Consider the following 14,281-nt stretch of genomic DNA (forward strand, 5'->3'; position numbering starts at 1 on the left):
AGACCAGGTGTTGGAGGTTTTGAGGACCTGAGCAGACCAGGTGTTGGTTGTTTTGGAGGAATAATTGTCCCTTAATGGCCTGATGAAGATTTCTAGCTGTTCAGAAGTCCTGGATGGGAGCAGATGTTGTAGATAGAAACCTGTAAATGTTTTTCTGCATGGATGGAGTCTTTCCAGATGTGTAATCTGCTCTTGCCAATTACACTAATGCATCCCCATAGCATCAGAGACGCAAGCTTTTGACCTGTGGGCTGATAACAGGCTGGATGGTCCCTCTTTTCTTTAGTATAGAGGATGTGGTTTCCAATGATTTCAAACAGAACCTGGGGAGGACCCCCAGACCCCCCCACCCCAACCCCCTGGTGTGCCCACCATGATATTTGCACTCCGCTGTCGTTTGGTTTACAAATTAAGCTCTGGACAAAATGCTGTTTCTAATTGGTACCACTTACTTTTACAGCCTGTTGCTTCTCCTGGAACAAAGTTCTGAGATGTTTTGGTGCCAAATTTTGGAGTTGAGATTGTGTTTATTATAGATATCCTTATCCTATCTGAAAGGTCAAAGGTCAGAGGTCGTGGATGGGAACTGTTGTGACTGAATCTCGGGGAGTGTCGTGAATCAGTTTATTGGTAAAAGCTGATGGAGAGAAGCGTTCATGCATTATTTAGTTTCTCTATCGCATGTTTATTGCACGCACACACACAGTCTGCGGCGTGTTTGTGTGTCGCACGCACATGAGTGTGTGTAAACTGCCATGATGTTGGCGTGTTGTTCTGTCTGCAGGACTCTGAACTTCCTTCATTAGCTCTCAGGGTCCACAGCTGAAGGGTGGCAGCCGAACGTTTTGTGTGTTGCTGAAACCGACACGCAACATGCTAACATGCTAACATGCTAACATGCTAAAAGCCTTGATCGTCTCCTGTTCTTTGTGTGTCTGTCCAACGTGCACACGCTCACACACTTTTGTATCCACTGCTTCAGGAAGCCATTAGTCTGAGCCAGCCTTGATTACTTATTTATGGGTCAAACAGAGTGAGCGTCGAGGGGTGCACACATTCAGCTCGTCATCGTCTACAAACACGTGAAACACGGGAAGTCATTAAGAAAACCAAAGGTTCATGAAGCGTGTCTCAGTGTGTTCAATGTTCTTATTTTAGTACAACTCTAGTTCCATCAGAACATCTACATCCTGCTGTAAGTCTGAAAATCTGCATTAAAAACTCATAAAATGTGAGTTTGTCAGGAAACTGAGTTCTGTAGCAGAGCACGGTCTGGTGTTTCTGAGATACGCTGATGTGTCATGGTGTTGACAATGGGCTGTTGGGAGCGCTGGAGTTCAGATGAAGACAGTTTTAACCCATTCACAGCTTAAATTTGGTTAATTTGAGAGATTTTACCACTTTGTTTAACTTGGACCCTGGTGATGTCACTAACTTCTCAACTTTCTTACAATGATTGTTCGTCTTTTACAGCTGATAAAAGCTTCGGTACAGTTTGTTTCCATCTCTCACTGCTTTACGAATCACAGGAGCTCTTGTGTGAATGTTGGTGATATTTTATCTGCTCCGTCACCTCTTTCCTGCGGGATTCCGCAGGGCTTGATTCTTGGACCCTTCTGTTTTCACTGTATCTGCTCCCTTTGGGGTCAATCCCGAGGAAACTTGGTCTTTCAAAAACCAGGTGGAACCTCAGAGGAGATCGGGGTTTTCAGCTGTGGGCCTTAAACTTTGGTACAATCTGCCCCCCAACATTCGACAGGCCACTTCCCTAGTTTTTAAGTCTCTTCTAAAACACATCTGTCTTCTCTGACGTTTAACACAGTGTGATCTGATTTAGTATTTCATTGTGCTGATTTTATGTTTTTCTTTTGATGTTTTTAGTTAATTTCTGGTATAATTTTTTATTTTCTTCTTATTGATTTTTATTGTTAAGCACTTTGGTAACAGCTGCAGTTTCAAACGCGCTTTATAAATAAAGTTGTCTTGACAGTTTCCTCTCAAAGCCCCTGCAGACACTAAAACTCTCATCGTTTTCCATTTTGTCAGAGTTTAAAAAGATTTTCTCCTGGAAGCTTGAAGTTTGAAGCTGTGGGGAGATGCAAATCCAAAACTGACATGAACAGAACACTAACTGCGTGAAGCTTCACTCGGGTTTAGTTCAATCAACGCATCTAATAAAGATTACATGGATTAGTTATTGATTGCTTTAACCTCTTCTGAAGGTTTAACGTCAGTTTGAAGCTCCGTGTTGAATATTTTGATACAACCGCTCTCATTTATTCAAATTACTGTTTGAAACTGAAAGTCTTGGTTTTAAAAAATAAGAGTTTGAAATTGTATCATTTTAAGTGCAAACTGTATTTTAAATGCACATTTTTAATTGGTGGTCAAGTGGGAAAAGATTTCGAATGTTTGGAGATAATTTGAATATTATCTTTGTTTTCAGCTATTTGCATTCAAGTTTAACACAAACATTTACATTGGGGCTAACTTAGTGGCAGAATTGTGTAAATGTTTATGAAGCTTGTGATACATTTTTCTTCCGTACATTTTTCAGCATTTATCTGTGCAACTTTAGCTGTTTTAAATATTTAGCCTTTTCTGCCCTTTTGTTCTCATAGAAAATGAACTGAGCTCATTTTACCTCCTTCATATCTTTAGATCTGTTCACAACCTTTTACTGCTCCTTTCACATTTTGTTCTGCTTCAGCTGCTTTCAACAAATTTAAACATTTTTCAGCTACTTTCAGCTGTTTTGTGCTCCTTTCAGATGCTAACTACAACATTTTTGTGCTTCTTCTAACTTCTTGCTGCTAATTTTAGCGTGTTATGCTTTGTTCAGCTTATTTTGTCAAGTTTCAACTTTTTCTGTTATTTCAGCTACTATTTAGCTGTTTTATGCTAATTTTAACTTTATCAGCTAATTCCCTTTTTTTTTTAGCTTATTTTAGCTCTTTCCACTTTGTTGTTGATTTCTAACAAAATAAAAAATAGATTTATGGTTTTAACAACTTTAATTTTCCCTTTGAACAAATGTAATTTTTAAAATTATTTTTCTGGAAATTAACATAAAATTAATGCTTTCAACCAGGTGATACGTTTAATTTGAGATAAACTAATTAATTTAAGTTAATTCAGAGTTTCTTTGTTTCTGTGGGAACTTGTTGCAACGTCCTGCTGCTTGGTTTGAATTATTATTTTCTTTCACTGTTCGTCCTTTATTTGTGTTTTTTAACGTTTTCAGTTATTTTTACAGCTCAGCGTGTTTCAGGTAGCTCTCCAACGTTTACCTGCTCACCTGTTCTGCATCCACCAATCACCTCCCGGTACTTGAACTCCTCGGTCTTCTCTGTTCTTCGTGTGCTCCTCTGTTTGTCTAAACTATGGTTTTATGATTTAATGTGATCCTTTTTTTTAATAAGTTCTTCCTGCACTTGGTCCTTTCGACCCCCGATCTCACGCACAAACAACAGAATTACATGAACTGCTGGAAGAACGATCCAGATGTCGTGTACAAACAATCAAACGAGCCTCAAACAGTTTTAGTTGTTGGAAACTTTTTTATTGGTTCATCTTCAGCCAGGAGGGCGTCAGCAGCCGCACCAACAGGAACAGAAACTGAGTCAAACGACGACGATCAACAACGTCGGCGCTCCTCGTCTCACGACTCTCTGTCAAATTAAAACTCGTCGTCACGATTGTTCCGGTAAAGTTGCATCCTTTTAAATAAATATCCATGAAGCGATGACAGCGAAGGACCCAGGTGTGAAGTGCGTATTGTTCCATATATATATATATATATATATATATAATATATTCATTTTAGATTTATTTCTTATATATATACTGTTTTTGTTCCATATACTCTCCTTTAAAATCTGTTACAACACACGAGGAGCCGGTTGGCACCCAAAGCGGTGAAGACGCGAAGAGAAACGGTGGTTGCAGCGTTTGGAGCAGCGGGTCGGTTCCTGACGGAGGAATGTTGGGCGTGTCCGGAAACAAACAGGCGGGTCGGCACACGTGACGGAGGAGGGTGCAGGTTAGTCATGATGGTCATCAGCAGCGTTAGCAGCCGAACGTCTGCGCAACGTACTGAAGTCAAGACCAGTTCTAATTTGGACTCAGCACAAACAGATCGGCGGGAAATTCAAACTCTCAACATGTTAATGTTTTTGAGTGGACTTCATCCCCCACAATGCACCTCTCTGATGTATAGAGACTGCAAATGAATCGCTTTGAAACCAAAAGAGGAGTCCAATGAAAACTGTGCCGCGTGTTTCTGTCTGAAGGAAACGAGCACCAAGACGTGACCGAAGGGTTTAACGGAGGACGGGGATGTCTCCTTCAAGATAAATGAGTCCAAACTCTCAGTTTGAGCAGGTTATAGGAACAACTGAAGACAAAGTAAAAGTCTCTAAGGTTTGCGTCTCATAAATAACGTCAGAAACAGCACAAAGTTTATAAAACTGCCAACGTTCAAATAAATCCCCACGTCTGAACTCTTCGTGGTTTACTGTGGTCTTCATCGCCAGCTCGGACTTGGCGAAGGCCTTTCAGACGTCCTGTTTGGACTTCGGCTGCTTTTTGACAGAATCCTGATGAAATATGTGCTTAAAAAGTTTCAACTATTCGTTGAAGAAAATCACCGGCCACGAACAAATTCAGAGAGTTTGGTGAATTTACTCAGAGTTTGTGACGGGTCAAGTTTAGCTCAGCATCTGTAAAACTCACGGCGTTTGGGCTGTTAATTAGCTTTGGCAGCCATCTTGAATCAGACTGGGCAGGAAAACAAAGCTTACGTCTAAAATCTAAATAAAAACAACAAAAATGACTCAACCCTTGTTTTAAAACCATTTGATTCTCATTTGGGAAACTTAAAAAAAGATATAAAACTGTAGGGAGTTTTGAGTTGAACTTACGTGCAAATCACTCCCCACCTCTCCCTAGTGTGATCAACCTGGTCCAACTGTCCTGGCTATGTGCTTGAAGTAGACTCAAAACTTCCTCCATCTTTTTGCTCTTCCTCGTTTGACAAAGAGGCTTCCTGATCTTCTGAGGAGGAGCTGGAAACGATGTGTTCAGGAGCCATCTGGAGAAAATCTGTGTTCAAATGTTTGTTCAGAGGAACGACTGAAACTTGAAGTTGTGTCTGGAGTTCATCTAAGACCTGACGTGATCGTCCTTCAGCTGATCCCTACGCCAAGTTTTCAGCTCTTTGGGAATCAAACTGTCGGAGCTAAACTCAACAGCTGTCTTGTGTTCATTGAACCACGTGCACTGAGACGGAGCGTGAAAGCAGCCAAAGTCCAAAGACAAACGCTGAAAGATCTTTTTTAGAAGTTTTGATCAAGACGACTTTAAGAACATCTGAAATGTTAAAGAACTAAAGTCCTCCGGTTTCAACCCGGCTGTTCCTGTAGAACCAGGGACACAAGCATTCAGGGCAGCGTGCACGGAAAACCTTCACTGCATCAGATTAGACCTTCGTCACAGTCGGTTCTTTGAAAACTTTGTGTTCCTGCATGAACCGAACGTCCTGCAGGGAAAACCAACATGGATGCAGTTTTCAAGCACACCGAGGCTTTTATTTTGAAACTCAAAGAGCAGAACATTGCAGCAACTTTCACTGCATGAGTTGCCCCAAACGTTCCTGTTGCCTGAGTTGCCCCAAACGTTCCTGTTGCCTGAGTTGCCCCAAACGTTCCCGACCGGATCACGTGCGTAACGGTAAATTTTAGCTGTGACACGAACTAACCAGGTGAACGTGAGAGAGTGAAGTGGAATAAAAAGAGCTCGTATTTACATATAAAAATATGGCAACGCAACGTTCAACGTATCAGGTGTGTGTCTGTGCTAACACACACACTAAAGCACACACACACACACACACACAGAGTTAAAAACACACACACTCAGACCTGTGTGTGTCGTTTTATCTGCTTTAAAAACAACATGCATGAGCTCATCTGACCTCATGGCAACATCCTCTCTTCCCTCCATCGCCATCTTCCAACACACCCCCCCCCCCCCCCCCGGCCTCTGGCCATTAAGAGCTAACAGGAAGCTAATTGTTGGATCAGCTCTCTGTGGACCTGCAGCTCAAGGCTTTTAGCCGTCTGAGCTGTAAGGCAGACGAGGCAGGAGGGAGTTGCAGCGTGAGGGCGTTGGATGGTCTGCTGGGTCGGACGCTTCTCGTCCCATCTCAGGATGACGAGCTCCAAGTTTCACTTTCAGCCCTGAGACAATAAAACGTCTCCTCCTTATGGAGACCCTGAGGGGGTGGGGGTCCTCAAATGGTCCCAACCTGAGCGTCATGGCGCTTTAACGATGCTCTCAAAGCATCTTTTAGTGCACGAGCTTCTCAAAGGAACTGCAGCTAAAACCCGACGTCCCAAACGTGCGTCAAGACGTCAGCCGCACGACGAAAAGATTCAACTAAATCAGTTTAAAATAACTGATCATGTCAGCCCTCGTGATCCAACAGATCTGGATGTGTGAGCGGTCGAGTGTTGGGGATGATGCTCAGCTACTACCAGCTCTGTACGTGGGAAGACTTGGGGCCATCAGGCTGCCTCCAAAGTTTAATCCCTTGTGGGTTCAAGGTTCTTGTTCTGAAAGTTTGAATAAAACTCGTCCAGCTGTTTAGTTTTTAGTAATATTTATTAGAGCCCGACCGATATGGAAAGTTTGGGTTTCACCGATAACGATATTGGGAGGACACGGCTAATTCCAATAACTGATATACTGGCTGGACATTTTTTATCCCCCCCCGCCCCCTCCCCCCCAACAGTCTCAGTAAACAGCTACTTTTAAACCTGTTTTAACTCTTGAAGTCTTGAACCAGTCGTCCTAACGTGCATCCGTGTTCTCTCCTCCTCTATTCACCATAAAGTTATCGTGTCACAAAAATATAAATTAATCAAAGAAACGACCGTTCCCAGTGCTTTAGTGGTGAGAATTATGTGTTTGTATCGGCACACAATGGGCCAATAATCACCAGTACCGATATGTCCCCAATCGCCTATATCGGCCTAAAATATCGGCCCTGCAGATAAATGTTAGCACTAAATACTGCAAGAGACATACAATTATTTTAAAGTTTTTACCAAATGAATAAAACTGTTGTTTTTAAAATAAGATGAACTTAGTTATTTTAGTTTGTTCTGACTGGCAGATGTTTGTTTGATGTTTTAGACTAATTTTTATTTTTTTGTCAAGGCACTGAATTTATCGGCCTCACGTTTAGATGCAGGTCCTTTAAATCACACTTTTCTGACGCTGGAGTCCCAGCTGCTGTTTTATCATCGTCGACATGCGACGAGCCCGACTGGTGGTTGGACGTCAAAAGGAGGATGGAGGATGGAGGAGGAGGAGGAGGTGGAGGAGGTGGTCAGAGGGCTGCGGCTGGCGACAGACTGACTTCAAGAGGAAACCCGAGCAGACCCTGAAGCTCGGCTGAAGCAGCTAAAAATAAAATCAGGGACGCTTCTGCTGACAACACAACAAACACACACAGGCTGAGGACACACACACTCTGTCTCACAACAAATGCATCCTCCTCCGGTTAAATCCCGTTCAGTTCTGGGCGTGGAGGGTAAACATTTACCTCACAGTGCTTTTCTCTTACAAATGAGCTCGGCAGCAGTTTGTGCCGTGCACGGTCCCGTGTTCTCGTTTCAACTGCCACAGTTTCTCTTTTCGTGTCGCTCTCTTTCACTCCGAGCGCTCTGAACGTCACTTCATCTTCGTTCTTGCTTTGGATTTGTTCTAGAGGACAGAAGGCTGTTGGGAGAGACGGTGGGCGTGCCACAGGTGTCTTTCCTTCCTCGCTTGGCCTCCTCTCTGTGCGAGCTCCTTCTGGAAAGGGTGGGGAGGAAAGAGGCTCAACAACAAGTAGATGTTATCTCCGCAGAACGCAGACGGGCTCTTCCTGTCCGTGAGTCTCAGCTGAGGGTTAAAGGGGTTTTCCAGTGACGCACGACTGTTTGACCTTCAAGAAGAGTCTCCAACAAGAACTGGCACCGTGAAGCTTTGGTCCCTCTTGAGCTGTTTCGTGGTGGGCGGGTCAGATTGTCAAAGGCTTGTAGGTGGGTCACAATGTCACGACTCTTAGCTAGCGATGGTTTTTCTTCTTGCACAGCTAAAAAGCTCCAAGCGTGTCATAACGGCTTCTCCAGAGCTTTGCTCCGCAGCGAGGGGTGACCAGCGTTTGGGTTGGAGGCGGATATCTTGCGGCACACTGTGTTGGTGTTGCTGCACCTGCAGCCGGGCCGTGTGGCCCGGTCATGGGCACACTGGCAGAGGGCAAGGCACAGCCTGGCAGAGGGGTAGCAGCAGAGGCAGGGCAGACAGAGGGCCAGCAGGGCCATGGTGCTCCAGCGAGCGCAGGCGTGTGCCGGGGCGCAGGAGCAGGGCCGGTCGGCGCAGTTATCCTCATCGTCCTGGGCCGAACAGTGGTAGAACAGGCCTTTGACACAGCACAGGCACGTACCGTACTCCACGACGGTCTCAGCAGAGCAGAGGCAGCGCTGCCCACAGGCCCAGCAGGACGGGAGGCGGCGAGGGCTGCAGCACTCCTGGCACTTACAGCGACCGCACTGCTCACAGATGAACGAGTGGAGGCCAAGGTCCACCTCATCGTCTGTCAGGACTTTACTGAACGAAGCGTCGGGCTTCAGCTCTCCTTTAGGCTGAGAATGGACCACTGAACCCAAACCACTGTGAGATGGCGTCAGACCTGCCAGGAGCCGCTGGTCAGAGGTGGCACTGGTTCTGGAAATGGAGGAGCTGACGGTGCTGGAGCGACTCAGGTGGGAAAAATGAGCATGCTGCTGCTGACTCTGGCTGCGAGACAGGGTGGAGGAGAAGGAAGGCTGGGAGTGATGACTGAACACCCCATGAGGGTAACGGTCCTCGTGGGCATAGTAAAATCCAGACTGGGATGCTGCTTCCAGCGCCACGGGTCTGTCCACATAGTCATTGTTGGCCCGGATGGCCCGGATCTGCTCCAGCGAGAGCACTGAGTCCATCTCATTTCTGAAGGAACGAGTGGGTTCCATCATGGGGATCCAGCTGGGCGGTACCAGGGCCGAACGCCAGGTCCGGGGAGGAGGTCCAGCCAAAGATCACGGCACGTCAGACATTTCTGCAAACACACAGAAGAAGAAGCTGTGATCAGCTGAGATTAAATTATCTTCCAGTAATCTCACCAGTCAAACTCAGGCTGTAGACAGAAGTTGTTGATTTGTTTACATCAAAAACAAATTTAGGTCCAATCATTCTGCTTGTTATAAGATTATTCTTCTTTAAACATGAATGAGATCCAAATCCATCAAACATTTGAGCTGGTAGGTAATCAGCCGTCGATAAAGGTGAAGGGAAGGAAACCTTTTGAAAAAGTTCATTATTGGCACCATTTGATCCACGTTGAAGCACTCGTTACTTCTCATGGTTTATTCTAATTTTTCTGTTTCTCTCATGAAAAAATCAGATGATAAAGTTTAGCTTCACTGGGCCAGAACTTCATTCATTCATTCAACCTTTATTTCTGCAGGTCAGTCTCACTGAGTCACGAGGACTCATTTACAAGACAGACCTGGTTTAGACAGACAACATATAAAGTAAAGACGACAATAATTCAACAAATAAAACAATTAAAATCAAAGTTATAAACACAGTCAAATCAAGACGTCATATAAAACAAGGTAAAATACTAAAAACAGGAACAAATTTGTTTAAATTTTCCTAATGACATCATCAAATGTTTAAAATCACTTGAAATCAAAGTGAACAGCTTCAGTTCCTGTTGCAAGGTGTTCCAGGTCCCATGAGTCGAGTAAAGGCCTTTCTGCTGAGTTCAGTCCACACTGAGGGGACGCTGCAGGTAATGATGGCCTGAGAGCGCACGCTGTAACTGCACTGACGACGTGACATGTGGGAGGAGATATAAGAAGGCAGCAGACCATGGAGGGATTTATAGATGAAGATGAACCAGTGTGAGAGCCTACGTGTAGATACCAACTGACCAGTGAGTACAGGGATCAGTGATGGGTACGGGAGTTACAACCAGTTATGAATCTTAGCGCACCATGATAGACAGCATCCAACATCTGCAAGCAGCTGGCAGGAACATTCTTGTAAATAATGTCACCGTGGTCAATGGCCGGTAGGAAAGTTGCAGTTACAAGGTGTTTTCTGGCATTCAGAGTTGAGCAAGATCTATTTCTGAAAATAAACCCAGTTTCTATTTCAGTTTCTTCATCAAGTTTTCAGCATGCAGCTTAAGAGAGATGTGCATCCATTAAAATTCTCAAGTATTTGGAAGAATCTACAAACTCAATAGGAACACCATGCATGGATGAGAGGGGAGGAAGAACAGCTGGCACCAACTTTCTGTTTGAAAGCATCATCCCTTTGGTTTGATCAGCGTTTAGCACCAGTTTGAGATGGAACAAGTCAGACTGGATGATGTCAAATGCAGACTGTAGGAACTGGAAAACCTTGGCAACAGTTTTAGCTCGACAGTAAACAACTGTATCGTCAGCATAGAGATGCAAGGAGGCGTCAAGAATGTTGTGACCTACATTATTTATATAGATTGTAAAGAGAGTGTGTCCTAAAACTGAGCCTTGTGGCACACCATTATTGACAGTTAAATAGCTAGAAGAAGTACCGTTGTGTCGAACACACTGCCTCTGATCTGACAGATAGTTTAGGAGGAAGAATGTTTTTTTTAACAACGATTCCAGAGAAGAAATCCCCACAGGAGCCAACAGTTTTACTGACTCCAGGGAGAAACCCAGTCCTGTTTGGAGCTCCACATTAAAAGTTAAAAGTTTATACAAGTCAAAGAACGAACACTTTAAACAGCAACTGCCTGTCTGAGGCTTACTTTTTAATCTGCTCTTCTTATTATCTGTGTTCTAAAACTCACAGGCATGGTTAATGTCTGCAAACATTCTTGGTTTAGTTCACTGCCAGAGAGCAGCTCATTAATCACAGGAAGAGTAAATAACACGACACAAATATTTCAGCAGTTTATCAAAGAACTTCTGGCAGAAGAGTCCAAACAGAACATCGTTCATGTCGTTGTGACCGCTGACGCTTCCTTAAACTGCTTTTGTCCTGCCAGTAAAACAGCTGAGACTGTTCAGCCGTTAGCCAGCTGCTACTGCTACCACTGCTACTGCTACCACTGCCACTGCTACTGCTACTACTGCTACTGCTACTGCTACTGCCACTGCCACAGCTACTGCTACCACTGCTACTGCTACCACTACTATTGCTACTGTCACTGCTACTGCTACCACTGCTACTGCTACCACTGCTACTGCTACTGCTACTATTGCTACTGTCACAGCTACTGCTACCACTGCGACTGCTACCACTGCTACTGCTACCACTGCTACTGCTACTGCTACCACTGCCACTGCTACTGCTACTACCACTGCCACTGCTACCACTGCTACTGCTACCACTGCTACTGCTACTACCACTGCCACTGCTATTGCTACCACTGCTACTGCTACTGCTACCACTGCTACTGCTACTGCTACCACTGCTACTGCCACTGCTACTGCTACCACTGCTACTGCTACTGCCACTGCTACTGCTACCACTGCTACTGCTACGACTGCTACTGCTACGACTGCTACTGCTACCACTGCTACTGCTACCACTGCTACTGCTACCACTGCTACTGCTACTGCTACCACTGCTACTGCTACCACTGCTACTGCTACCACTGCCACGGAGGAATCCCGCCTGCAGCTTCAGATTTGATTGACAGGTCGATCCAATTCACATCCTGGTTTGATTCCAAAACAGGAAACAAGCTTTGATGAAAGAAGTTGCTTTTCTTCTCCTCGTGTTGTGTTTAATAATAAAGACGAATAAAAATAAAGACCCCGCTGTTCTTAACGCATGTCCATGAAGGAGTTTGTGCTCAGAGTCCAGTTTGGGAATGACTCTCAGCTACCATCACTCCAAACTGGAGCTTAATATCTGTACATTTTTCAGACTTTTAGCCATTTCACTGTTTGCTAATATCAGTTGGCTGTGGCGGCCATATTAAATTGAGTGGACCTAAAGACCTTTAATGCTGAGGAACCTGCATCCAGGAGAAGATGTGAGGAGTCTGACTGGACTGAGACTGGTCCTCGGTCTGAAAGATGCTGATTGTTTCGTTTTGTAGCAGAGTTTGAAGCCTCTCATCCATCCAGTGCTTCATCAGATATTTAGCTAACAGACACATAAACACTGCGTTGATTTAGAGGTAAACTCTGTGTTTAAAAGTTTATAACCACAGTGTACACACACACACACACACAGAAATGGTCGTCTTGCTAAGAGACCAGCAGGCAGGTGACCCCTCAGGGACCAGGTCAAACGGACCGTTCAGATCAGATCCGGCCTGTCAGAACCAGGACCCAGAACCATCTGTCTAGAAGGAGCAGCCAGTTCAGTTCACGCACAGTGAACGTTCATGAAGCGTGCACTCTGTTCTGATCCATTTGTCTTCTGCACGTTTTTCAGCGTCGTCCTCGTCCCACAGTTTTCAAGCTTTCACGTTCTCTTCCAGGACAGTCCTGCTGTGACTTTTGGTTTTGGTGCAACTTTAGCTGTTTGAAATATTTAGCCTTTTCTGACATTTTCTTTCTCACAGAAAATGAACTGAGCTCATTTTACCTCCTTCAGATCTTTAGATGTGTTTAACTTTTCCTGCTCCTTGCACATTTTCTTCTGCTTCAGCTTCTTTCATCTGGGTTTTTTTTTAGCTGTTTTGTGCTCCTTCAGCTTCTTTCTTCTAACTAAAACGTTTGTGCTTCTTCGAACTTCTTTCTATTATTTTCAGCTTGTTATGCTCCTTTCAGCTTTTTTCTGCAAGTTTCAGCTTTTTCTGATATTTTAGCTACTTTTTCACAGTTTTGTGCTAAACTTAGCTTTTTCAGCTCCACATTTTTTTAAACTCATTTCAGCTCTTTCCACATTTTTCTGGTAGCTTAAGCTTCTTTCTGCCTTTTCAGCTTTTTTTATTTACTAATTTAAGCGTTTTAAGTTAATCTGTTGAATTTTGTGCTCATTTCTGCTTATTTAAACCTAATTCAGTAAGAATGTGTTCTTTCTGCTTTCTTCTGCTCTCTTAGGCTTGTTCTTCCATTTCAGTTCCATTTCAGCGTGTTTTTAGCTCATTTCAGCTGTTTTTCAGCAATAAGCACTCACACTGCCTTTTCACAGGAAATGCAGTTTCTCTAGTTATTGTTTGTGTTTGTTTTAGTTTTTCTTGGCAGGACAACGACCGTTAGGTGTATTTTTTATTTTAAATTGATCGTTGTCGATCAATGGTCCAAGTCTGGAGTCTGAATTAATTCAGCTTTGTTTAAATTGTGCAACCATCATTTTATGAGAGCCAGCACTCTTTATAAGACAGGCAGACAGAACACCGGGCCTCACAGAGCTGCTGTGTGCAGTATGGAAGAAGAACTTTTCTGTGTGGACCGGTTCGCTGCATCCAGATGTTTTCTCCTCCTTGCTCCTTGGTTCCATCAGAACCTCCTCCTCCTCCTCAGTGTTCTCCTCTGTGCAGCAGGAGATGAGGAGGAGGCTGCGTTTTTCAAATTAGCCTGAGCTGAGAGGAGCGGCCCTGCTGATAATCTCATCAGACAGAGCAGAGGCCTATCGGAACCATCTAATTGCTGGAAAAGACGCGGCCTCTCGTCTGTTTTCATGACCTCATGTTCGTCTGACGGCTGCCGGGCCTGAACACGCCACAAAGACCCGCACAGTTCTTACTTTTCTCTGGAATATTACAACGGTTCAGAGCTTTCATTGGGATTTGGAAACTTTTTCATGTTATGACACAAATGTGATCATCTCTGAATTAACTCTTTTTCAACGCTTAGTTTACAATTATTGATAATTAATGTTGATCTCAAGCCCAAAAAATGTCTGTGCCTATTATTATCAGCGATGAGATAAAAACATTTGGATCGGTCATGTGACCTCAGCGGCTGCACTGATTGGCTGCTTCCTTGTTTTGGATCGTGTTGTTCAGTCTGGCTCTGCTGGGGAGCGTCTGTTATCAATCCTCCAGCTGTGTGTGTGTGTGTGCGTGTGTGTGTGTGTGTGTTGTGTGTGTGTGTTGTGTGTGTGTGTTGTGTGTGTGTGTGTGTTAAAGATGTGGGAGGGCCGGGCAGCCAGCATCCTCTCAGCTCACGTTACAAATGAAGCTGTAGTGTGTGTGTGTGTGTGTGTGTGTGTGTGTGTGTGTGTGTGTGTG

General features: G+C 44.3%; 2 protein-coding genes and 1 pseudogene across 2 annotated transcripts; 2 read left to right on the forward strand and 1 right to left on the reverse strand.

Annotated features, from left to right (window-relative positions):
• LOC119420771 overlaps nt 1-5,637 on the forward strand; it is a 261,041-nt pseudogene extending 255,404 nt beyond the window's left edge.
• A 2,525-nt stretch (nt 5,638-8,162) lies between these two features.
• On the reverse strand, nt 8,163-9,062 carry LOC119419857 (protein sprouty homolog 3). Its single transcript, XM_037687223.1, has one exon. The coding sequence runs from the start codon at nt 9,060-9,062 to the stop codon at nt 8,163-8,165; it is 900 nt and encodes a 299-aa protein (XP_037543151.1).
• Nucleotide 9,063: 1 nt separating this feature from the next.
• LOC119420772 (keratin-associated protein 5-1) lies at nt 9,064-11,843 on the forward strand. The gene is made up of 2 exons (XM_037688198.1): nt 9,064-9,137; nt 11,135-11,843. The coding sequence occupies exons 1-2, from the start codon at nt 9,064-9,066 to the stop codon at nt 11,841-11,843; spliced, it is 783 nt and encodes a 260-aa protein (XP_037544126.1).
• Nucleotides 11,844-14,281: the final 2,438 nt, after the last annotated feature.

This window comes from Nematolebias whitei, chromosome 14 (genome assembly GCF_014905685.2).
Source record: "Nematolebias whitei isolate Nwh7 chromosome 14, NemWhi1, whole genome shotgun sequence".
Lineage (NCBI taxonomy): Eukaryota > Metazoa > Chordata > Actinopteri > Cyprinodontiformes > Rivulidae > Nematolebias > Nematolebias whitei.

What these genes read in the sequence shown, in the direction of transcription:
- LOC119419857 (XM_037687223.1), bottom strand. Translation starts at nt 9,062, where the DNA reads ATGGAACCCACTCGTTCCTTCAGAAATGAGATGGACTCAGTGCTCTCG.
- LOC119420772 (XM_037688198.1), top strand. Translation starts at nt 9,064, where the DNA reads ATGGGGATCCAGCTGGGCGGTACCAGGGCCGAACGCCAGGTCCGGGGA. An exon ending in CCAGCCAAAGATCACGGCAC is followed by an intron (nt 9,138 to 11,134) that starts GTCAGACATTTC and finishes TTGTCCTGCCAG; the next exon opens with TAAAACAGCTGAGACTGTTC.